This window comes from Psammomys obesus, unplaced genomic scaffold (assembly GCF_907164565.1).
Source record: "Psammomys obesus unplaced genomic scaffold, mPsaObe1.curated_primary_1811, whole genome shotgun sequence".
Lineage (NCBI taxonomy): Eukaryota > Metazoa > Chordata > Mammalia > Rodentia > Muridae > Psammomys > Psammomys obesus.
In genome coordinates, this window is record NW_026596039.1 from 15,148,919 (window position 1) to 15,175,731 (window position 26,813).

Consider the following 26,813-nt stretch of genomic DNA (forward strand, 5'->3'; position numbering starts at 1 on the left):
TGTGAAATTCATGATCAGCCTGGTTTACAAAATGATTCTAGGACAACCAGGGCTCTGTTACACAGAGAAACTCTGTCTCGAGAAAAAACAAAAAACAAAAAACCAAAAAAAACCCACAAGCAAATAACAAAAAACAACTAGGGAAAAGCTAATCTTTTGAAAAGTCAGTTTTTAGCCTGGTAGTGCACGCCTTTAATCCCAGTACTTGGGAGGCAGAGGCAGATGAATCTCCGTGAGTTCAAGATCAACCTGGTCTACACAGAGAGTTCCAGGATGGCCAAAGCTACACAGAGAAACCCTGTCTCGAAAAACCAAACAAATAAAAAACAAAAAAGAAAGAAAGAAAACAAAGAAAGAGAAGTCAGTTTTCTCCTTACTTGCCAAAACTGCCTAGGTCCCACTGCATATTCCTCCACGCTGCTTGGTAATGAAGTTCCTGTAGTTCAGGACACCACTCTCTATTTTCATGATCTAATCCTTTTAAATAGATAGAAAGAATATGGGAAAGCCCCAAATTCTGCAAGGCCTAAAAGAAAGTTATTACAAAATAAATAGATATTCAAGCATAAACAAGAGCAGCTGTTTTCAACCTTCCTAACGCTCTGGCCCTTTAATACAGGTCCTCATGCTGTGGTCACCCAATCATAAAATTATTTCTTTGCTACTCCTTACCTGTAATTTTGCTACTGTTATAAATTGTAATATAAGTATCTGACATCCAGGATATCTGATAGGTGATATCAGATACCTGAAAGGGTCCTTCAACCCCCAAATGGTTGAACCACTGAACTAGAGAGGAAAAAATTTAACTTTAAAAATAGTAACTAGAGAAGAAAAAAATTAACTTCAAAAATTATAATTAACAATATCACTTAAAATTCTAAAATATTGCTTAGCATATACATTTCCTCCGAAAATACTGTTTGATGGAAAAATACCTAAGCCTATTAACTAGTAACAGAAGTAACGGTTTCTGGGACCAACTCTAATGCAAACTCTAGGTGCTATATGAGGCACTCCTGGCATCCTGTACCCTCTCAAGAACTGTCTTCTGCTGTTGGCTAATAAACAAATTGCCAACAAGCTACACTGACCTGCCCAGCTTTCCTGTATATACCTGAGGCTTTAGGCTAATGTCAGAAAGCAGTAACTCTGGTCTTCTCTAGTCTACCTGAGTAAACACTTTATGACACACTGAAATCGAGCTAATGGTTGCACTGATGATGGCTTTATAGAAGCAGATACAGAAAAAAGTGTACCTGGATTATGCCCGACTGGCGGGTTGAGGAAGAGATTGTGGTCTCAATGTCATATGTTACTAAGGCTTTCTTCCACATTGCTTCATGTTCATATGTCCGTATTCTACAAGAAAAGATGGTAAAACATCCTTTGTTTCTGTATGCATGTAGCTCCTTCAAAAAGGAGAAATACTACCTAAAAGGGAAATTTACCTAGTAAGGGGCTGTAACATTTTCCCTCCACCACAGCCATATAGGCTGTCTGGCTCTCCTATACTTCTGTAGATTTCTAAGAGAAGATCCTAAAAACAAAAATACCAAAGATGGAGATTTGAAACAAACAAAAAACAGTACATGAATTTCATAAACTTTAAATATTATCATTATCAACTCATAAATGTGTTATAAAAAGTAAAACATAATATTTAAAAACAGAAAATATTCTCATCAATAGCACAACAGACTTGTCCCATACAACAAAACGATCAGTCTATTTTAGAAGTAATGTTCACAGATGGAGACATGGTTCAGCAGATGAAAGCACTTACTTTTCCTGCAGAGGACCCAGGCTTGAACCTGAGCACCCACACAGTGGCTTACAACCATCTGTAACTCCAGGAGTATGGGACCCAATGCACTGCTCTGTCCTCGGCAGGCACCAGGCATGCATGTGGTGCATTTACATACTTGCAAACAAAATACTCATATGCATACAAAAATAAATCTAAAAAAGTGATACCCACAATTTCATGAATTAGATAAGACATATATATCAATGTACCACGTTTTTAATCACATTCAGCAATAATCACAAAACAATCTTGTCAACAAATGAAACTGTAAAAGGAAAAAAAATTCTGTAAAGCCTAACTACCAAAACTGATAAAAACTGAAGGTCGTAAATTTTTTTAAAATGTCTAATAGTTTAAAAAAATATGCTGTGTATGAGGCAGCAATTTAATTACTTAAAATACTTTTTTGTGAAACTTACATAGGATAGACAAGTGTTGTTTAACTTCAATGAAATAAAACAAAAGCATACAAACAAAAAAACAGAAGCTACATTTCATAGGAAACTGAGCCAGTAATTTAACTGCCTTGATATTATTGCTGTGGGAAATATTCTCTAAACACAAATCCATCAAAATTGGTTTAATTCTATATAAAATTCTTATTCAAATATTTCTATTCCTATACATGAAATAAAAGCTTAAGAGTTAAAACACTAACTAGGGACCTAACAGTGCTTGGCATAAGAAAATACTCACAAAAACTCAGCACAGAAAGGTGAAACTGTATAGTATCAAGAGAAAAAGAGAAACATTAATATAGTGGATCACATGGTTAAGCACAAGACAGGGCTGAGGAGCTGAGGAGCTGCTCAGCACAAAATCATAAAGACCTAAGTCCAGATGCCCAGCACACACATGGAAGCTCAGAGCAGCTGCAAGCAGATGCGATTCTAGCTCTGCAGAGGCTGACTCTGCAGAGGCTGACAGGGAGATCCCTATTGCTCACTGGTCAGTCAGCCTCACAATCAGTGAGCTCTGGGTTTAATGAGATACCTTGTTTCAAAAGACATGATGAAGTTAAATGTTAACAAGAAAGAAATGGAGAGCAAATACAGACATCATCAGAAAGTCTGGATGTGAAAGGAAAGAAGACAGTGACACCTAAAGAGAACACAGGAGCTCCTCCCATCTCTAAAACCAGAAATGTTTTAAACAGTAAAGGTCCGAAATGTTTAGGATATAGTTAAGAAAGAGAACAGCATAATAATGTTTCTGAGAAAGAACAGATAAATAACCTGAGATAAAGGGAAAGTGGTTTTCTATTTTAATGAGAGACAGTTATGACAAGAGCACATATGGGGAGATTTAAGTTTTGATTTTGGGATGTGATGGGATTCCTACCTATGTGGTGGTCTGAAAAAGAATGGCCCCTATGGCTCATTTTTGAATACTTGGGTCCCCAGTTGGAGAAGTCTGAAAATGATCAGGAGGTGCAGTCTTTTAGAGGAAGTGTGCCATTGGGGTCTCTCTCTCTCTCTGTCGCTCCGATAGCTGAACTCCCAGCAGCAGCTCCTGCTGCCAATGCCTTTGCTCTGCCATAACGGACTAGAACCCACTAAAACTATAACCCCAAATTAAACACTTTTCTTTTATAAGTTGCCTCGGTCACAGTGCCTTACTACAGCAATACAAAAGTAACTGAGATATCATCTATTTTCTCCAAGAAGCAGGAGGCAAGCTGAATACAACTAGAAAAAAAGTGAAGTTCAGGGTTTTAATCAAAGCAGACAGGTTCAAACTGCCATTGTAGAGAAATGAGCTTCACAAAGAGATTCAAGAATGCCAAAGAGTGCTAGGAGTACACTGAGACAGTATTTAAATAAAAAAAGATAAAGTTAAGTTTGTTCTCTGTGTCATATGGATATATGCACAGATATAAATAAAGGTAGTAACTGTAAGTGCCATAAATAAAATGGAGGAGGACACAATGACAAAGCTGTGTGGTAGAAGTTTACCCTGTGAGACAGGTGGTTTCACGTTAGCCTTTCCTATCAGAGGCTTCTAGGTCAGAAGGAGTCAGTTATTTATGCAGCATACATAACAAGCGGCAGAGTCTAGATGGGACATCACTTCTCTACTCAGAGCATGGGGATTCAGAGATAATGCTCAGTCCAGGATGTAACTTCAGTTTTAAAATCAAGTATATCATCATGAGAAAATAATCCAGCATATCACATAAATATCATTACAGAGTTTCTAATACTTACCTGTAAGCTTATTCCAGTTTCTTCTTTACTTTTTTCACTCAAACTAGAAATAGTTGTACCTTGACTTCCTTCTTCAAATGTTGGACTTCTGGTTATTATAAGAACATCTCTTTTAATGAGAATATACTATCTAAGAGGTTATGAATATATTTATTCTATATTTTAGCAGAAAAATAAAAAAAAAAAAACCAAAGTAAGCTATTTATACTTTAACAGAGAATATCCTTTAGACCCAGCAGGGAAAACAACTTTGAGAATGTTAATTCTATATGTGAAATTTATGTATAATAACAATATTATAAAAAACAACAAAGTTATGTGCCAAAACATGCTTATTTACATAGACAGGCATGTTTCAAAATAGAACACAAATTTTACAAATCAGAACCTAAATATTTTGTCAGTGGACTGACTTGCTTTAACTGGATAACTGCAGATATGTATTAGTAAAACCACAAGACACAATTTAACCCTGGAGCATGCTAACAAAACTATATATGTACCTCAAATACCCACTATGAAGAATTCTATTAAACAATTTGAATAGAAAATACTAGTGATTTGTTTACTTGACAGTACAGGTCAACTGCTCACCTCTGTTCTAGTCACAAGCACGCTGTGCTTACTACCTCAGACCTTCAGGTCTGGCTCCTCTAACAGACTTCTCTATCTCTGTACACCTCATCTGTCTATTTCTTTCTCATCAGATCTCCAGGAGAAAAAGAACTCCAAAGAGAACATCAAAGCAAATGCAGGCACAGCTGCCTGTAAGCGAGCAATTCTGCACAAGTTTGCTCCATTCGCGTAATGGCTGACTTTCAAATTTAAGATGCTCGTATTTATGCTGTGAGTATTTATACTCACAGAGGACTTAGTATTTACTCCCGATTAATAATAATAAAGAAATACTATTCTATGGACTTACAAACTAAAACTATTCAAACTTCAATTACTACCATATACTTGTCTCCATACAGTGATTATGAACACATTGCTTACATACGCTATAGTGTCCTCATAATGTAGACTACTAATTGTTTTCAACTGAAAAGAGAGATTTAAATATCAAACCAGGAGTGAAGAAACTAGTCCAAATCTGTTAACTAGTCACAGAATATGAGATTTCTGGTCCCACTTTTCCAGTCTAAACAAACACATTACATTTCCAGTTTAAGAACATCTACAATTAGTAGTAGCAAAACATTGTATGTGTTGGTATAACTCAGATTTGTGATCTTAATTTCTTAGTGAGGCTGAATTAGTGGTAAGAAAGTGAGGCTATATATAAGCACAAACACTAGGCTATTTCAGACAGATAAGGACTTAAAAGGAGATTTATACAGTAAAGTGTGTAATGCAATTTAATACCCTATTTTTCTCGGTTATTTCTTTTATCACAATCTATGATCATATTTTTAGCTTCTTATAAAAGTTCTAACTCAACCAGAGTCAAAGAGGAAAATGAATCCTGAAAGGTAAAAGGGTTAGAGGCAAATAAAAAGTAACCAAAATTAGGAACTCAGTCAATGATGAAAACATGTCCATGTACGGATGGTTTACATTCCAGATGCTAGCCTAATTACAGGGAAAACACAAGCAAGCAAGTATTGTTTCTGTCTAGTCGGGAGTTTCTCATCTGTCTAGTCCTTACAACATAAAACAGAATACACTATAAAACTAGAATTCCTTTTTTTTTTCAGAGAATTGCTTCTTTAAAAAAATATTTTGCTTTGATATAGAAAATTTCTGCCTAAAATGTCTTTTAAATGGAGAAATGGAGCAAAAAAAAAAAAACTTTATTATACACTTTTACTGAAACAGTATCAACACCAGTTTAAAAACCAAAATGTCACTATGTGTTGGTGGCACACGCCTTTAATTCCAGCACTTGGGAGGCAGAGACAGGTGAATCTCTATGAGTTCAGGGCCAGCCTGGTCTACTGAGTGAGTTCCAGTACATCCAGTACATCCAGTACAGAGAAACGGTGTCTTGATAATCCAAGAAAAAAACAACTGTCAAAACCCATTTACCTTTTCTCTTGTTCATCTATGCTTTTTCTATCTGAGTAGATCTCTGCATAGAGCAATGCTGTGAAGTGAGCAGCACAAGACTGAGCCACCTTCGCAACTTCAAGATAATTCAAATCCAGCCAGAAAGCGTCATCAAAAGCTGTTCCTGAAGAAGACCTGAAGTGGAATAAAACACATCATTGCTAACATGAAGAATAAAAGCACAACGGTACAGGATGTAACTTCAAGCCACAGTTCTCTAGTGTGCGGTTATAAACCATTCTGAGATAGCATGGCTAAGGTCCAGTTCTCAGTGTCTTGGACCATAACCTCTCAGAGAATCTGAAGAAAGCTATGAATCATCACTCCATACAAATCTGGGATCTGTACCCACCGTTTAATTCACTGGATACAAAGGACAGTTTCACAGTCACTTTAGTAAAAAAACATTGTCTCTTCTCAGACAGGAGGAAAACAAAAAACAAAAACCCAATAACACCCCCCCCAAAAAAATGTGATGGATTAATTCTGACTGTTAACTTGATGGAACTTAGAAAGACAGTGGATACAAACTCCTGAGCATGTCTTGTGAGAAGACGCACCCTGAATAAAGGTGGCACCATTTCATGAACTCAGATCCTGGGCTGAATACAAAGGATAAAGTGAGTTGAGCACCAGCATCGACAGCTCTCACCAGCTGCTGTTGCCAGCATGCCTTTTCCAACATGATCAAATGCATACCTCAAACTAAAAGCCTTCTTCCTTAAGCGGCTTTTGTCAAGTGTTATGTCACAGCAGTGAGAAAAGTAATACACATGGCTTTTCTCTTGCAATTTTTTGTTCCTATTACCAACACTGAACTATTTAATTAAAAACTATGCACTGTCACCGGGCATTGGTGGTGCTCACCTTTAATCCCAGAACTCAAGAGGCAGAGGCAGGCCGATCTCTGAGTTCTGAGTTCAAGGCCACCTTGGTCTATGGAATGAATCCAGGACACCTAATGCTACACAGAGAAACCTTGTCTCAAAAAAAAAAAAACCCAAAAGATCAGAAGTAGAAACTATAGATACCATCCTCTTCAAAACTACCAATATACACATAAGACAACACAGTGGTTTGGCACTGGCTCTGGAGCAGTATACAGCTAAGTACAAACTCAGCTTTACAACCCACTCCTAGCTGTATCATCTGCAGCAACAATTCAGTCAGTTTTATTCCTACATGTAAAATCATAGAACAGCACACAGCACGCCTTCTACATGGTCAGCATTTTAGTATAACACTTCTAAGGAAATTCAAGTTCAGAGAAGTAAAACTTTCCCACAGAAAAGAACCGTACATTTACTGAATGTCAGATGTACTACACTGTCAAATTTGATCAGCAAACACCCTACCCTAAAGGAGACCTTACCTTGACATTTATCTGAGACATGGACTAGTATCTGAGACTATGTGTTCTGGCTGTCTGGGATTCAAAGAGATCTTCTGCCTCTGCTTGGTGCTAAAAGTATGCATCAGCACATCCATGCCCTTATCCTGATTCTTACAATGAAAAACAAAGATGCACCCAGACATCAGGTAATATGATCAGATTATAGAACTTTCAATAAAGCACTAAATTTGAATTTGGTCTGACCCTAGTCACATCTTCTTGGGTAATTTTTAAAAGTTTTTTCCCCCCTTTTCAAGTCAGGGTTTTTCTGTGTAACCATGACTGTCCTAGAATTCACTCTGTAGCCCAGGCTGGACTCAGAGATCCATCTGCCTCTGCCTCCCCAATGCTGGGACTAAAGGTGTACATCAGTATAGCAGACCTGCAAGATTTCATAACAATAATGAAAGTACCCCCCTACACACACAAACTGGAGACATTATCTTTGTTTTATAATTGTAGGCTGCTTTGAAACGATGTAGCCCAGGCTTGCCTCAAATTCAAAATCCTTTCCTCAGCCTTCTAAATATTACAATTACAGATGTGCACCACTATGCCCAGCTCAGGAATTTTTATCTTGTACAGTTACTACGTGTTAGCTGAAAATAAAAATGTGAATAAATGTGTGAATAAATGTGTGAATACATGTGTGTCCATGTTCATCATGTGCTGTCATGCACATGTGGCAGTAGGAAAACAACCTTGCGTGTCAGTCCCTCGCCTCCATCCTGTTTAAGATGGGGTCTCTTGTTCACTGCTACATACACAGGTTTGTTGGTCCACAAGCTTCTAAGGAGTCTCCAGTTCCTGCTTCCTGTAACCTGTTATGGACAGTACCATGTGCTACTGACTCCAGCTACCATATGAGTTCTGGGGATTCAAAATCAGGCCATGAGGCTTGCACAGCATGTCAGGATTACACAGCAAGCACATTGCCTATGTATCCATCATCCCAGCCCTAAAAAGTGTTCTCTTAAAAAAAAAAAAAAAAAAAAAAAAGAAGTTTTATCTTTTCTATGTCTTGCCAGTATCAATGTAATTCTATCTCATTAAGTCTGAAATAAACGGTTCCAAGAAGAAACTATCTCCCAATACCAAAAAGGGCAATCAGAGGTACAGTTAAGTGTTTTCTCAGAAGAGGATCAACTTTAAAACAAGATAAACAACAAGCTTTCTATTAACAAAGAAAGACAATAAAACACAAAAATAAAATCTGTTGGTGAAATGGAATGTTATGAAAGGTATGTATCATTTACAACAAAAATGCAATTAGGGTCAAAATAATCTATTATTCTTTTATCTTACCCCTTCATCTTTACCAACTACTGTCATTATCACCATACATACTCATGAGGCATTAATTACTATGTGTCCAAATTACACACGCTACTACACTTGGGATAGGTTTATGGCCAATATAGCCATCCCAGGTTGAATACACCTTAAGTAAAAAAATGCACTTATCATACCCAACCTACTGAAGAGCATAGCAACACAGTACACTAATGACAGTTTATCTTCTTCATCACATGGCTGATCACGACCGGAATCTGAAGTCCACCTTCCTCTGAATGCTGTCACATAGTGTTATAAAATTGAAAAATCCTAAGGTGGGCTGGAAAATTCTGAGTCAAGGCCTACAGCTTCGTTTCTCCAGGGTTCTGATAGCTCTCCAGCATCATACATCATCTGCACCCATTTTGAGCTATTTCTGTACTTTGCTAAAAGTCCCTTGAAGAGTACACACCTATAACCACAGCACTCCAAGTGGAGGAACATCGGGGATTCAAGGCCATGAACTACATGGTGAATTTAAGGGTACTCTAGGCTACACACGACCTGTTCTCAAAACAATTACAATAGAAATAAAGATACTATATACTGTAAAGTAACTGAGCTAAATCAATTTTGTCATATCACATAATTACTACCAATTTTCATGGTAAGTATGGCAGAGAGCAACAAAAGCTTTATTTTCTTTAAAAAAAATTTTTTTTAAATTTATTTATTTTATGTATATGAGTGATTTATCTGCAGGTACACCTACATGGCAGAAGAGAGTATCAGAATGGTTGTGAGCCACCATGTGGATGCCGAGAATTGAACTCAGGGCCTCTGGAAGAGTAGACAGTGTTCTTAACCACTGAGCCATCACTCCAGCCCCCAAAAGCTTTATTCTTTGTAACAAAAAATGATAGAGGAAGCATCCAACTCTAGCAACTCTAAGAAGTAGTTAATGAGCAGCCACATTACTGACAGTAACCTGGGAAAACCATATGTTCCTTCTCCACATCTTCCCTGGTATGGTAAAGTAAAGTTTGCATGATTTAGCCACAGCAGTATGCCTACTGGGACAGCTGGGACAAGAACTGACAGTTTCCCACACTTAACCTAAGTATTGCCCTGCATATGGATTATTAAATTAAAAAATACAGAAGCATGACATCAATTAATTTTAGCAGTCTAAAAACAGTTGCACATAAAATAATCAAGTTGAAAAGCACCCAGAAGGACATTGCAGTGCTCAGTTCCCAAATCTGAGAAACAACTGTTATATTACCTCTTTTGCCTTCTCAAATAATCGACAACAGCAAGCATTGTTCTTTGAGACCTTTTATCCAAACAGCATTGGAGAAAGTGCTCTTGCTCTAAAAGAAACAGAAATGTCTTTTCTTAGTCTCACACTGCTGTACAAGCACTTTCTTGTTGTGTGTCTCCTACACTGTACGACTCCGATGGGTGGTATATCTAACACAAAAATGCTTAATAAATAGAAATCAACTTAATTTAGTACCATTTAATTTATTTCAAAAAAGGTGTATAATATAAAGAAGAATTTATATTGCAAATTATCATTTGTTTCTGAAGCAGATATTCCCACTGCTTGAGACATCTGGAATTTTTTATGTGCTAGTGCTTGGTACATCTACAACCACAACTAATCAAGACAGTTTCTGCACACAAAACCACTGACTAGTCTTGAGCTCTTAACATGGATGGATGAGTGGTATAAGAGAGAAGCTAAGGATGTGTACAATGTGTACAAGTCAAGTGACAGTGACCTCACGTGGACTTAGAAAACCTTGAAAGAAAAAGTTCCATCTGGTCAAATACTGGTCAGTCAGAGAAAGGGAGAGCTAGCAGAGTCTGAAGGGGCTGCGAGTGTAGCTCAGCTGGTAAGAGTGTGTTGGCTAGCCTGTAGGTGCCACGGCACATACCCCTACAGCCAGCACCTGAGAGGTAAAGGCAGAAGAATTAGAAATTCAAGGCCTTCCACTACTACACAAGTCTGTGAACAGTTCGAGTTGCTGTCTCAAAACAAAAATAAAAACACACCAAAACAACAACAAAAACAAACAGTGGCTACTAGTAACAGGTAAAACTCAGAAGATGGTGAGAGAATCTCAAGCTGCTGAACCAGAGGTTTAAAGCAGAAAGGATGGCGGTGACAGAGGTAACAGAACTGTCAGGATCTGCTATTCTGATGGGTAAGAAAGGATTTTCATGTGGCCACCAAAGGACCATTTATTTCATCCATACAATTGAGTTTAAGATCCATGTGAGACATTCAAGTAAGAGACTTCCAGATACCAGAAAGACACAGCATTTAAGATATATAGGAATCTACATTTATTGTCATTTTCAATAATATCCTTATAAATGTGAAGTTCAGAATTTCATTTAAGATAATAAAAACATTGGCACTCTATACAGAAATAAAACTAGATGATTTTGCTATTAAGTGATCAAGCATAAATATAAGTAGTAAAATTGTTTTAAACAGTAAACGGTTGACCACTTAATATTATTATTTCCCCAATTAAACATAGGTGATTTATTCTTGTTTGCAAGGTCTCTGCAATAATTTTTATTTTGGATTTTTAAAACTACATTTAATTAATTTTTTAAAAAAATGTTGATTATGATAATTATTATGTGTGTGGTCACTCACTGCACAAGAGCTTACATGGCGGTCGGAGAGCAGCTTGTACAAGTTGGCTCTCTCCTGGGTTTTTCAGTATTGAACTCAAGTCATCAAATTCTGGTGGCAAGCACCCTGACCCATAAAACCACCAACACACTAACCCATACTGTAGGACTTTTATTTCAGCAATCCCCCCAAATTTCATAAGCATATTCCAGATTATTTTGATGAACAACTTCTAATCTAAGAGGGACACAGGAGGGACAACCATGTCTATAGTTACATGTTTTTTTTTTAGATAGTTTTGTTACACTTTATAATTTTTAACTATAAGCATACATATTAATGGGATGCCATTTGATTTTTCAATGCAGGTATATATTTTGTAATGTTTTAATCAGCTTAAATATATCTATCTCGGGGCTGGGGAGATGGCTCAGAGGTTAAGAGCACTGGCTATTCTTCCAGAAGTCTGGAGTTCAATTCCCAGCAACCACATGGTAGCTCACAACCATCTAGAATGAGATCTGGTGCCCTTTTCTGGCATGCAGGCATACATAATAAATAAATCTTATATATATATATATATATATATATATATATATATATATATATATCTCCACAAAATTTTATGTTCATAATAAAAACATTTCTTTAAGCTTTTTAAGAAAGATTTTTTAAAATGTGTGTGTTAGGTATTTGCACATGAACGCAGGTGCCCATGGAGAAAAGAAAAGAGGTGACAAGTCCCCATGGAGGTAGAGTTACAGGTGAGCCAGCCACTGCGGTGCTGAGAATTGAACTCAGGCTACAGACCTTCCAACACCTCAAAGGTTTATCTGCTTGTTTTCACATTGAATATGGTATCACTGCCAGCAGTCCGCAACACCAGCTCTTATCCCTGCATAACTATAACTTAGTAGCCACTAGTCTCCTCACCTATCCTCTCTCAACTTCAGTGAAATAATGTATCAACTCAGTTACATGAAAACAGCAAAATGAGGTCTAAAGGATACCGCAAACGAAGGCTTGTCACAGCAAAAGTAGAAATTTTTATTTCTGGTAAAACTGAATAATCACAATTATGATAAAATGTCTATAAACTAAGGTGTGGTTTTTATTAAAATGCTATTTCTTGAGATGCAACATGTACATTTGTACCTGGTTTTATGCTTATGTACACTAAGCACAGTAAATTAATAATATGGAACTGTTTTCTTATCCTTTTGAAATTTCAGTTTGAAAAAGTGACCTATAATGAATCCTCAATTCCGTTTATATGTGTTACACGCACTATGTATATTTAAATTCTAATGTAATTTCTCTCCCTCTCTCTCTTTTGGCATATGTGTGGAGGTATACATGTGGAGGTCAGAGGTTGATACTGAGTATCTTTCTTGACTGTTCTGTCTATATTATTGGGGACCATCTGTCAACCCAGAGCTCACTGTGTTGGCTAGCTCAGCTAGCAAGCTTACTTTAGGGATCCTGCATATCCAGCTCTGACAAACAGACATGAGCGATGGGCTATCATACTTACCCAAACAGACATGAGAGATGGGCTATCACACTTACCCAAACAGACATGAGCGATGGGCTATCACACTCACCCAAACTCTGGTCCTTGTAAGCACTTTACCTGCTGAGCCATCTAACACCCTTACCGTAATGTAACGACAGAAATGTTCTTGTGATTTACTTGGTATCTTTTTCTTTTGGCAAACTGTCACAGAAACTTTATCCAGAAGTAAAATGGTAGCACACATCAGATACACTGCTTTGAGTATTTAAAGCCCTAGAAATACTCACTTCATACCATGAAAGTAAAATTGGAAGAGTAAGTAAAACACAAGCCAACTGTTCCTTTAAAACAGTTAAAAATTAGAAGGATATATTCCAAATATAAAAATACAAACATAAAAATTTATATTTATATGCATACGAATCCAAATGTAGATATCTTGAGTTATGGGTATGACTAGGGGTAATTTAAAAAAATTGTAGAACTTTTATTATCTACAAAAATATGCATGATTTGGTGATAAAAAGTTTTTAAAGAGTGGTTGGCCAGAGGTCTTCAAATATGAATACTCCACCATACTTCTACCATAGTCCCAAACATGAGGACAAGTTTGCTTACATGTTTTTTCTATTGCTAAAATGGGAGTGCTGTGTTGGTCATATCCATATTGCAAGCACAATGTCTGATGTAAAGAATGTACAGTAAGCCGCCCCATTATTCACTGTACCATCTTTCTCTAGAGTTGCGAGGTCAACAGTGTAAAATACTAACAATTAAACAGAATACCTGAATCTGAGTTTGCCGGAGTTGCTGATCGGCTTGCTTGTAAGGAATGTTTAAAACAGCTGGTGAAAAATCCTCGAACATGTGTAGACAGCAGAGTCCTCCTTGATTCATGTGTGTCTTGGAGTAAAACATCATGAATCAAGTATGGCAACACAGTCTGACAAAAGTCAGTTTTCACCTAGAACACAGTATACATTACTTGTTTCAATTAGAGTAACATAATTCACTTAAAATGTTTATTCCCTATTACTGACATATGAAAAAGTTAATAATTACACTGATCTCTCATGAACTCAAAATAGCATTAAACAAGAATAACAACCACCACCAAAGGTGTGTATCAAATAGTGTTGTTTATAAAATAACGAATTAATAAATAAAAAACAGTAATACCAAGCAAGCTATCATAGAGCGTGGGACATTGCTGTAGGAGGGACAGCAGTTCAAAGTCACCCCTGGGTGTGCGGTGAGTCTCAAAGCAAAGCAACAAACAACAACACACCAGGTCTGACCCCAGCGCCTGATGCACTGAAGTTCATGCTCTCCCAGTGAGCCTTACCTTACGCCCCAAACACTGTCAGCTATTTGAACTGGCTCACACTTACTATTAGCTGAAATTGGCTGTACGCGACCTTCCATGTAAAACTGATTACTGCTGCCTACCTTTTCTTCACTTAGAAAGCATGAGAACACCAACTGACAGTAAAGAAAATCGGGGCTGACTTTCAATAACATAAATAATTTATAGTCACAATTACTTTAAGTGTCACTACTAATTATTCTAGCTAGCACTTTGTAGAATTTAGCCAGTATGCTGCCTTCTTATATCTAAAGCCAGCCTTATAGTCCTGACTAACCAGAGACACCACTTTAATGCATTTACAGCAGCTGGATGTGGGTAACACTGCAGGCAGATGATTCACTCATCACTTAAGAATTCTTCTCAAAATATGCAAATCACAATCAGACACAGATGTTAAAATGAATAGGAAAAGCAAAAAACAAACAAAAACGAAACCACAGGCTCTAAGTCAGAACAAATCCTCTTACTTCACACACTGGCTTTAGTAACTGAAGAATTTCACTTTTTATGCCTCCACTGTCCAAAAAGGCACATGTCAGCGTCTTGATCCAAATGTCATGATTTTCACTTTGAGGAACCCACAGATTCACATCATCCAGGCTTTCTAGAACATCTTCTTTAACAAATTGGGGTACTTCTAAAAACTAGAAGCAGAAAGTCATTTTCTATGTCAAATAAATACCCAGGCACAGTCAAATCTGTTTCCAATAAAACTAAAGTACACTTAAACTCCACCCCAGGCCTGTGCACACAAGACAGGTGAAGGTACTTGCCGTCAACCTCACTGACCAAAGTCTGATCCCCAGAACCTACATGGTATAAGGAGAGAACGGACTCTGGGACTTTGTCCTCCCACCTGCACATGAGTGCCATGGCACACGGCACACACGTGCATGTGTATGTGCACGCCTACACATGAATAAAGGTTTAATAAAAAATTAAATTTGAACACAATTATTTGCTTTTTAAAAATTAAACAGTTTTGATTAGGAATGGTGGTTCAGGCTTGTAATCCCAACTATTCAAGAGCTGAGGCAAGAAGATTTTAAGGTCAAAGCACGCTTGGTATCTTAGTGAAATCCTATCTCAAAATAAAAATAAAACAGAACTAGGGTTACAGGTCAATGGTCAAGCAGAAGACCCCAAGAACCGATCCCTGCTACAAAAGTAAATGGGGGGGGGGGTGCAGATATAAGGGGGTAACTGGGGGAGTGAAACTAAAAACAGTACTGGTGTGGGAAGTGAGAAACCTGAGTTCTACTGTTACCTCTGTCACTCACTGGCAGCATATTACAAAGTCACAATCTCTGCCGTATCTGACTCATATACAAAACTGGTTCAAATTTACCACAAAAACTATTTCCAAAATAAAATATAATTTATACATGTTAAAAAGATAATACTTAGCTAGGCCGTGGGCGGCACACACCTTTAATCCCAGCACTGGGGAGGCAGAGGCAGGCAGATCTCTGAGTATGAGGCCAGCCTGGTCTACAGAGTGAGTTCCAGGACAGCCAGGGCTACACAGAGCAACCCTGTCTCGAAAAACTAAAATTAAACCAAACCAAACAAACAAAACACAAAACTCCCAAAACAAAACAAACAAAAAGTCCCACTATTTTACATTAGGCTATATTAGCAACTTCATCAGCAGTTTGCATTGCTTACTAACTTTACTGAGAACCAAAACTATGATACATTAAAATTACTACTTCAATAAGGGTAAGCAGGTAAAAACAACTGCACAGTGCTGTCACTTTCTGAATAGAGGAATGTGTAGAGACAGGAAATGCAAAAGCTCTTAGTGATACTGCAGATGGCTTTCAGCAGAACTGTCATGATGATCACATGCAGGAAAGCAGCTTTTAAGTCTTATATTTTACCAAAGTTGGGCTAAGCAGGAAATGATTGCTGGATGATCACAATACATAAAGTTATCCAGAAACAAAGACACATGATACCAAAGGGTCTGCTACACTGGAAAAGAATTTCCCTCAGTCACAAATCACCATTTCTTTAGGTTATCTATTTCAGCTTTCTATTCTGCCAAGTGAAAAATAGCAGATCCCTAGAATTCAGTATCTACAGTTTGAATTTTTCTAGAAGTACATAACAATTTTAAGCAATTTGATATCCACAGCCCAAAACAAATGTAACCATTCTACACACAATAGGTAATCAATAGTCATTCGTTACTTAAGAGACCTTTTTCCTTGATGTTCTAAAAGGCTGTAGATAGGTCAGCATGGGATCTTTTGACGTCTTGTAAGTCTCCCAGAAACTATGTCCAGTCTTTGTAGCCAAAATGTTTTTCAAGCAGGTAGCAGCAGCTGATCGAACTTTGACACTGAAAAACACACATAATTTATTTATCTGGAATGCTATGCAAATTCAACTGGAAAACTTTAAAACTAAAATATATTACAAACATTTATAAAATTCTACAGCACTAAAAAAAAAGTCAAAGGATTTTTAAAATATTTCAATTAAAAAAGTAAAATTCTTTCTTATTAAGACAGAAACACCACAGGCAATAGAGGGCTACAGAGTCCTGAAAATACAGCATCTGACAAAAAAACGTTACTGGGCCGGAGACTGTAGTAACGACAAGTTATCAAAGTTAGGCTTCACTTTGTTCAGTTGTGTTTTGGCTAATTACTCACAAGTTGACTTCGAAAACTGGAAATTCCTTCAATACCTAATTTCTTACTGGCTATGTTAAAACCATATCCTAGTTCCACCCATGTCTCTCGTGTCCATTCCTGGTCTCCTAATTCTTATCACAATCTTTCTTTCTTGGTACTATAGCAATAATTAGCATTACCGACTCCTGTTTCTACTTTTGCCCCTTAGTCGTTGTGCTGGAAAACTTTTGTCAACCTGACACAAGCCAGAGTTATCTGAGAAGGTGCCTTCATCAGATTGCTGACAGAAGTCTGGGGAACATTTTCTTGATTAATGACTGATGTAGGAGGGCCCAGCCCACTGTGGGCATGCTACCCCTGGGCAGGTGGTCCTAACAGATGTAAGAAAGGTGGCTGTTCCACAGAGCAAGCCAATAGGTAGCATTTATCCATCAGCTCTACTCTAGTTCTTGCCTTCTTGAATTCCCATCCTGACTTCCTTTCAGAATGGACTGTGAAATAAACCCTTTCTTACACCATTTGCTTTTGGCCATGATGTTATCACAGCAGTAGAAAGCAAACTAGAACAGTAATCAATTTGTCATATAAAAGCCAGTTATCTATGATGTATCACAATACTACTGCATATAAAAATTCACGGCATATGTATATGTATATATACATCCTGTATTATATCAGATAAATATAAACAAAATGATCCTACTGTCACCCACCCCTGTGTGGAATGCTTTACTCTTATTCTCTCATATGTTAACTCTTCATCACTCAAATCATATGACACTTCTTCAAAGAAGTGTTTTCTGATCAGCTACTGTGGTTATTTCCTTAGTCAACCTCCCTCCATATGCTGAAACCCCTTAAACACCTAATATTTCTCCCCATCTACAGTAAAAAAGAAAAGAACTCTTTATCCGTTGCCTATTATTCTCATGCTTATGTCACACTAAAGGTCTGTGCATCATAAAACAAACACAATTTCAGATTACTGTATATCAGATCATTTTATGATTACGTTTTCTGTGAAAAATTTCTTCAAAAAGTGAAGATAGATTAAGCCAGTATACGTGTTGCAATCTCAGCACTTAGGAGGTAGAGGGCAGAGGGAGAATCAGGAGTTCAGGATCACCAAGTGATAAGCAAGTTCAAGGCCAGCCTGAATTACATGAAGTCTTATCTCAACAAAGGAGAGAGAGACAGAGATGGAGAAAGAGAGAAATAAATGGATTAACAATGGCAGAATGATAGGGGAATGTGCTAAAAAAAAAAAAAGGTTAGCAGCAAAACGTTAATGTAAGAATTTACATGGTAAGTATATAGATTATTCACTGTATAATTCTTTCACCTTTACTGTACGTATAAAACTTTATATAATAAAATGTTAGGAAAGAACCAATGACAGCAAGTTAACATAACAAAAACAATAATAAAAAATGTAGGTCCACTAAATCAATAATGGAAACATAGTAGGTTAGGAGAGAAGAAAAAAGTAAAAAAACATATATATCTTTAAGAGATGCCTGGTTGGGAGATGACATTGAACTTACCCACTTCCACAAATGGTAATGAGAGGGTGGATAAATAAACCAGTCAATCAATGAAAAACTGTGAGTGCTGGGAATATGACTCAGTGATGCCAATGATGTGTAAGGTCCTGGGTTTAGTCCCCAGCATTGCAAACAGTTAATAATAATAGTAAGAATAAATAAGAAGTTAATAATGAAAAGAAACTAATCTCACAACCAGCAAGATAAAATACTAACTGTATACGAAGAATTTGTTTTGAACAAAGAATAATCAGTAACAGGAAATTCTATTAGTTTAAACCTTTGTAGATTAAAAAGTACTTTGCTCCATGGATTATTCTAGAAGAAACAAAATAAAGATCAGCTTGGAGGAACAAAGCACTCTGTTTTTTGGTTGTTGGTTTTTTTTTTGGCGGGGGGAGGTGTTTTTTTGAGACAGGGTTTCTCGGTGAGCCCTTGGCTGTCCTGGACTTGCTTTATAAACCAGGCTGGCCTCAAAGATCCACCTGCCTCTGCCTCCCAGAGTGCTGGAATTACAGGTGTGCACTACCAACCCTGGTACACTGTGGTTTCAAAAATCACTTAAATAAATTTACATTTCTGTATTTAAAGCTGTCATTATGTACATATGTGAGGGTGAAGGTGTATGGCATATGCTTGTGGAGGTCGGAAAACAACTTTCAGGAGTAGCTTCTGTCCCTCTGAGTTCTGTGGATCAAACTCAGGTTGTCAAGCTTAATGGCAGGCACCTTTTACCTGCTGAGCCACCCCACCAGATTACAATGCCTGTATTTTAATTGTCTGTATGGAACCCCCTGACAGTTTGCTTATTTATCCTTTAACTTAGTCTCACCAGATTTTAAAACAGACCACCATCAAGTGTCAGGTACATAGAGTACCTAATCACACAAATAATGGGAGTTTCATTAAAATATACAAGATTTTTAAAAATGAGGCTGTAAGTATGGATTGATGGTTGAGAACATTTGTTTCTGCAGAGGACCAGGGTTTCATTCCCAGCATCCACATACGTTTCAATTGTCCAACTCCAGTTCCAGGTTATCCAATACCCTCTTCTGAGATACCCAGGCACCAGGCATGCATGTGGTACACATAACATATATGTAGGCCAAACATTAATATACATAAAAGAAACAACAACAACAAAAGAACTGGCAAGATAAAGTGCTAACTTAAGTGAAGTACTAGGATCATTTTCCTGAAAGGCAGATTGGGTTTCTCTAATGGGATGAAAGGTGGCCAAGGACTCACCTGTCCTCTACCAGTGTATTGTTCAGGGCAGTCAGCATTATCAAGGTCCACTGAAGTTCTTTATCTTCAGGTAGCCCATGGGCTTTGGTATAAGACATATCTTTGCTATGCTGTACAGCTATAGTAGAGAAATCCAGAGGACCTATTTCTCCCAAACACCTTCCAACAGCCTCTACATACAGAAAACTCGTTTTAGTATAGTTATAAATAGGAAGGTATACAACATTCCCAATTTAAAAAGTAGTAGCACTGTTTTGTCATGCTTCAAGATTTCAGTGTTTTCTAACATTGGGAGTAAAAAAAGCTACAAAATATATCAATGTTGTAACATATTTTTCCCCAGAGAAGACAGGCTGTAAGTTAACAATTATAGTAACAGAACATTAAAAGCAAAAGTATTAACATGCCTGGCACTGTATAAAGTATCAACTTTAAACCCTTATGTCATACATGTATCATTCATTAATTTTAAACATACAATTTAGTGAAAAATTTTAAACATATGTCTTCATGTCATCTATAAACACAGGCAGCTTTGCTTCCTTTCCACTCTGCACACTTTTCATTTCATTTCCCTGCTTGAAACTCTAGCTACAACTTCAATCTACTGCTGAATACAAGCAATAAAGGGGAATAACTTTTCTTATTCCTCATGTTACAGGAAAGGTTTCAGTTTTTTACCACTAAGTGTGATGTATATTAACACATATTAACACATTATCACTGTGTTACATAATAAAGCTACTTAGGGTTCCTGGGGCAGATCAGGTTCATGCCCAGAATCACGGCAATGAACAAAGCTGTTCACTTGGTGGGTAGGCAGATCGGAGGGTTCTGGTGGAGATAAATTTCTAAAACTGGGGGGTGGATGCAGATATAGTCTTATTGTGTACAAATACTTAAAACTGAAAGCTAGTTTAAGACATGATTTGTATACCAGCCTATACATAAGATAAATCTAAATAAAAACCAACCTAAAGGGTAAGTATGCTAAACAGGCTCCCACAGAGAGCCGAGACAGACACTAGCAAATGAACCATCAGCAAGTTACTTTCCCCATTCTCAGTAAGGCAGTGTGGAATGCCAGTTTCTAGCTAACTATAATCATCTGATTTTTCCTTTCTAAGACCACCAACTCTAAATGCCTATATTCAACATGATGTTAGGAATTTACTTTATATTAGATAATGCCTAAATGGCAACAATAAAAGAATTAAATGATATTTAAAAAAATTCTGAGTCTAACCATTCTTCAGAATATTTGTTCCTGTTTTCTATACAGAAAATAGACATTAAATACCATTAAGTCATACTTACTAATTTGCAACTTAGTTAAGCAGTTATTTATGATTTTCCTACATATTTATAAGACATTTTAAGATCAACATTTATACACTATCAGTTATTATTGCTAACTTTATAAATATTTTGAAGAATATGAAAGGATTACCTGAATTAGGCAGAAATTTAACAAGCCATTCTTATTTCTCCAGTGAATCAAATGAGAAACTTACACTTATTCTGACCATACTAGAAAGACCATTCACCTACATCATTTACCTAAAACTTCTCTTTCACCAGTCTGGTTCACTGCCATTTTGGATAACTGCAACAAGCTCACAACCAGCTTCACCACAACGCCATCTTGTGGGTTATCTAGAAATAATTTTGAGAAAAGTGCTTCAGTTATCATAAGGACAACACATACTGATTTTACACCACTTCCCAAACAGGACATTTTAAAGGTTTTAAATCATAAACCGATTTTAAAAATACACAGAGATAGAATTTGAACTTCCTTCTGAAATACAGCCTCATGGAAATGATTAGAAAGATTTATTAGCACGATTTATCAAGGAGATAGAGAAATGTCTTGAACAAGTTGAACAGAAAAGTTAATACCTTAGCAAGGTCACAAATAACTAGAAACATAAACTCATTCAACACAAAAGCTGAGATCTTGCTTTAGAAAGGTCATTAGAAACTGCACGCAGTATTCAGAATTTAAACCCACACCATCCAGCAGCCTCTCTGTAATGATGAAGCTACAAATGATGACGGTGGCAAGAAAAATTTACAAAATAATATTTGAGAAAGAAACAAGAAGAAAAAAAATCCATAATGTTAAAATTAATACTCCAAGGGGGTTGTAGAGATGTCTCATCTGTTAAGAACAATTGCTGCTCTTGCAGAGGATCCTGGTTCAGTTCCCAGCACCCACATGGCAGCTTACAACCATCTGTTAACTCAAGCTCCAGTAGAATGCAATGCCCTCTTCTCTGGCCTCCATGAGCACTGTGGTACATATAATACACATGTAAGCAAAAAAAACACACACATAAAAATAAATATTAAAGAAACAAAACAACTTGTACCCTGACATTCTCTCATAAGATCTAACATCTGATCCTTATGTTGTTCCAGTTGTCTTCGAAGATCCTTCAAGCCTTCAAGCCTGGTCAGTGGCAGTGGATTGTAAGCACTTACTGAGAGAAAATGGTTAATTTCCTAAAGGACAGAATTAATTAATATTAGTTGAGTATGTTTTGGATAAGTGTAAGGAATAAAACAATAAAAGCAAAAGAAGTACTGTCGACAGATACTGACATACAAAGCGACATAGAAGAGCAAAGTTCCTTCTTCCACTTTAATTCTGACAATGTTTTAAGGGTTTAGGTTCTAAGAGATTCTCTTATCTATATTAGATATCATATATTAAGACTTCAAGAATGCAATAGCAAGCTGAATTGGAAAGAAATGTTTCACTTTTTATTTATTTTGTACTATAACTTGGATTATGCAGCATAATGTAGTAAATGTTTTCATACTGATAGTCTTTTTTTTTTAAATGTTTATTTTATTTATTTATTACATATACAGTTTCTGCCTGCACACCAGCAAAGGGCACCAGCTCTATTACAGATGGTTATGAGCCACCATGTGGTTGCTGGGAATTGAACTCAGGAACTCTGGAAGAACAGTCACTGTTCTTAACCTCTGAGCCATCTCTCCAGCCCCCATACTGATAGTCTTAATAGAATGATTTTAAAATTGTAACATTTAGACAAATTTAGACATAACTAAGTTTATAAAGATTAAAATTCTAAATATCATCTCTAATATAACTATTACTGACACTCAAAGAAACAAATGGCAATTCTGAGATATTAAGGAGCATGTGCATGTTAAAATTAATACTATTTTATATCATAGATACTCCAACTGATCTTTGTCAAGATGCTTTGCTATCTATACTTTAAGTAAAATTCAAGAAGATGCATAAAGATCTGTTTTGACAGGCTGAAGAGATGGCCCAATGATTAAAAGAGCTAGCTGCTTTTGCAGCGGACCTGCATTCGGGTCCCAGAATTCATGTCAGATGGCTCAGGACCATATATAATTTTCAGCTGCAGGGGAATTTGAAGCCTTCTTTTGGCTTCCTTGAGCACATGTACATATAAGGCATACACACAGAGAGACATAAATTTAAATATCTATGCATATTTTTAAGATATTTGGATTTTATTTACGGAGGTAACTCTCATGCATTACTTTATTAGAACAGAAAGTATTCTGTCCTTATTAGTGAAGCACTAAAGTTTTAAAACATTACTACTGCCTATGTTCTGTAACATAAAACTATAAATGAAATTTTTATTACCTCTAAGAGTGAAAAAGGTCCTCCACTATATTTGATATTCTGTTGGGTAAGCCGTAAATCCTTAAAAACAACATGGTCAGGAAAAGGATCCAAAAGCTTAATTGTGACAAAGAGGTTTTCATTGTCCTTGTTATCTATTACTAAGTACTTCAACAGGTCCAATACCTAAACAATTACCAAAGGAGAGCGGAAGTCTTAATTATATTCGGAGAGCCAAATTCCATTAAAACTGATAAACAAACCAACCAACCAACTTCTGCTAACCTAGTTCAGAAGAAATGTTTTAACAGTATGTGTGGTACCCAGCTATTAGCCAGTAGTTTCATAACTCTAAAATACTTGCAGTGCTACACATAATGGGAATAACAAATCCAGTGCTAGTGAAACGTTTTATGAGATTTCACTTATAATGGTGGGGATTAATTGCTCTACTTTTTAATTACTTCTACATTTTAGTATAATAGACAACATTATCAGACTTATCAGCTCAAAATTACTAAGGGCTAAGTAACTGATTTCAAAGAGTAATTCACTAAGAATGCCTTCCCCACCATCTATCAACAAGCCTTCCTATTAAACCTGTTAGCCACACCAGGTAAACATAAAGTGTTCAATTCCCGAGAGTGTCATTTATCTCAAATACCCCTGTTCAGATGAACTGGGAAATTACCTGTTCTTGAACCTCCTGATAATCCACAAGGGGTATAAGTGTGCCAACAATAACATGAAGATGGTTTTCTAGAGCATCCTTACAGTGAGTTACAGCTGTATGACAAACTCGACTTAATAGGTCACAGCAAAGGGAAAAGCTACGAAATGACACATCTGTGAAATGAGAAGGCCTAATAGGAAAAATAAACGAATGGATGAATAACAACGTCTAAGAAACTACTTTGAAGTAATATTTCAAGTTATTTTTACTCAGTCTCTAATTCTTACATGGCTTGGAAAAAACTGACTTTCATATCTAATATTTCAATGGTTACAAACCAATAAAGAAAAAGGATTCCAGAAAGATACAGAATAGGCAATCCTAGCCACCTATTTTTCTGATAGAATTACTGCAAAACAACAAAAACCCATCACAATTGTTAAATACAGCAAGACCTCACTACTTTACAACAATAATCATGAAAGAAAAATATTAAATAGCAAACTTAAACAAGCCAGTAACAAGTAATGAAACTAAATAAAAAGTCATCCAACAAACAAAGTCCAGGATGAGATGACTTCACTAAACTGATACTGATCATTTGCAATCATTCAAAAATTAAAGAATTTCTGGCAGCTCATTCCACTAGACCATAACTAGCGTAACACCAAAACCAGATAGTTACATAATAACAACAAAACTATAGGCCAATATTCCTGATAAGCAAAGATACAAAAATCCTCCACAAAGTACTAGCAAATATAACTCAACATCACACAGAAAACATAACACATAATTAGGTGGGGTTCATACCAGAGATGGATGGTTCAACATATACAAATCAATAAAAGTGCTAAACCATACATCAACAGAATTAAGGCTTTTAAAGCTATAATCATCTCAACAGCCAAAAAGGCATTCGAAAACGTTAAAACCTGAACAAAATAGATATTTTAAGAATATACATTAACAAAATACACGAAATTCACTACTAACACCCTGAACAGAGAAAAGCAGAATAGTTTCTCTAACATTATGAAAAAGACTAGAACTCCTTTCCCACCACTTCCATTTCAAGACAGTGACAGAACAGGAAAGAAATAAATAGTGTCTAAAATGTTAACAGAGAAAGTTAAGTCATTACTATTTGCAGGTAAACTTAAAGGCACCACAAAACAAAACAAATATACAAACATCCAAACTATTAAAACTACTAAATGTGTTCAGTGAAGGTGCAGTTTATAAAATCAACATAAAAAATCAGTAGGATTTCTTCACACTGATAATAAAAGGGGGGAAAACACAAAAAAAATTTAGCTAAACAGGAACAATCTCTACAAAACAAAAACAATAAATTTATAAAATAATGAAACAAAGGAAAAGGGAAATCCTTTAGCCACTGAATAATTATTAAAATGTTCACTCTACGTAATTCCTAAATTACAATGCAAACTACGTAATTCCTAAAGATACTAACGACACCTTAGAGAACTAAAATAGAAATTCTAAGATTCAAATAGAACACACACACACACACACACACACACACACACACACACACACAATCTCAAATAGCCAAAGCAATTTTAAGTAAAAAGAACAAAAAGAGTATGATACTATTTTTGATGACAAAGGCTTAGTAACTAAAACAGAATGAGAGCTGAAATACAATAGCATGAAAATGTACATACAGACCAATGAAACAGCACAGAGTGGTCACCTATAACCCCTAGGTGCAGGAGATGGACAGAGATCCTGGGAACAAGCTGGCTAGCCAGACCAACTTTATTGGTGCGTTCTGGTTCCACTAAAAGACGGTGACTCCATGAAGGAGGTGAAAAGCAATTCAGAAAGACTCCTGACATCAACTTGAGGACTCTACATACTCATTTCCAAAACACACGTGCCTGTACACACAGACAAAAGACTGGTAGTGCATCAGTGCAATGCATTATTTACCTTTTGTTGATGTAGTGAATCAAAGTATAAATAATATCCCGAAGAACAAAGGCCCAAGCTCCTCCCAAGCCACTTGTTATATCTTTCAGTAATAAACTAACAAACAGGTGATATATTTTAAGAATTCTGTGTTTTTTATAGATATTATTTGTCTCAGCTGCTTGTTTGCAAATGGCCAGAAGAATTTTCTGATAGGAATCCTACAAAATAGATACATTTAGAAAAAAAAATTTTAAATCAAATATATTTGACTGTTAACACAATTTATAATTTACTACATGATCATTTAGATATGGGCCTGATATCATATGCAAAATATTACACTGAAATTGTTAAGAGTCCATTTTACTTTTTAAAAGTTGCCACATTAATTTTCAGAAAATAAACTGAAAGTCAACAGATTATGATGAAACAGTAAATATGCTCCCTGAGTTAATTAATACAGGCAGTGTCACAAGATCCTGACTTAATATTTAAATACGTTTAGCTAACACTAAAACACTTAGATACAACTGGTAAGTCAAGTGCTTTCCTTCTTAAATTAGTAAAGTAAAATTTCATGTTTTCTCCCCCTTCCCAAGATACAGATTTTCTAGCTGAAAAGGACTTTTCTTACCAATTAGTATACTAGTAATGCAATGAGTACTTACAGGGATTTTAGAAAGAATTTCTAAAATGCTTTTAAACTTGGTTTTATGACAGTTACTGATGTAGGCAAATGTTGCCTTAATAACATGTGATGGAAAATATGGTGGATTAGGAGCAGGATCCAAATCCCTAAGAAAGTATAAGGAAAGAAATATAGTTATTTAAAAAAAAAAAA

At 36.3% G+C, this 26,813-nt stretch overlaps 1 protein-coding gene across 2 annotated transcripts in view; it reads right to left on the minus strand.

Annotated features, from left to right (window-relative positions):
• Atm (ATM serine/threonine kinase) overlaps window positions 1-26,813 on the minus strand; it is an 88,661-nt gene that overhangs the window by 21,824 nt on the left and 40,024 nt on the right. For both annotated transcript variants that reach the window (XM_055621824.1, XM_055621823.1), the window contains exons 28-43: window positions 26,641-26,767; window positions 25,991-26,190; window positions 24,050-24,221; window positions 23,380-23,544; window positions 22,094-22,226; window positions 21,279-21,374; window positions 19,719-19,890; window positions 16,484-16,625; window positions 14,746-14,922; window positions 13,696-13,873; window positions 10,023-10,110; window positions 6,049-6,204; window positions 4,018-4,105; window positions 1,452-1,540; window positions 1,260-1,362; window positions 378-526 (exon numbers count right to left, since the gene is read on the minus strand). In XM_055621824.1, coding sequence (XP_055477799.1) covers window positions 378-526; window positions 1,260-1,362; window positions 1,452-1,540; window positions 4,018-4,105; window positions 6,049-6,204; window positions 10,023-10,110; window positions 13,696-13,873; window positions 14,746-14,922; window positions 16,484-16,625; window positions 19,719-19,890; window positions 21,279-21,374; window positions 22,094-22,226; window positions 23,380-23,544; window positions 24,050-24,221; window positions 25,991-26,190; window positions 26,641-26,767 — 2,235 coding nt within the window. The remainder of the gene's footprint in view (window positions 1-377; window positions 527-1,259; window positions 1,363-1,451; window positions 1,541-4,017; window positions 4,106-6,048; window positions 6,205-10,022; window positions 10,111-13,695; window positions 13,874-14,745; window positions 14,923-16,483; window positions 16,626-19,718; window positions 19,891-21,278; window positions 21,375-22,093; window positions 22,227-23,379; window positions 23,545-24,049; window positions 24,222-25,990; window positions 26,191-26,640; window positions 26,768-26,813) is intronic.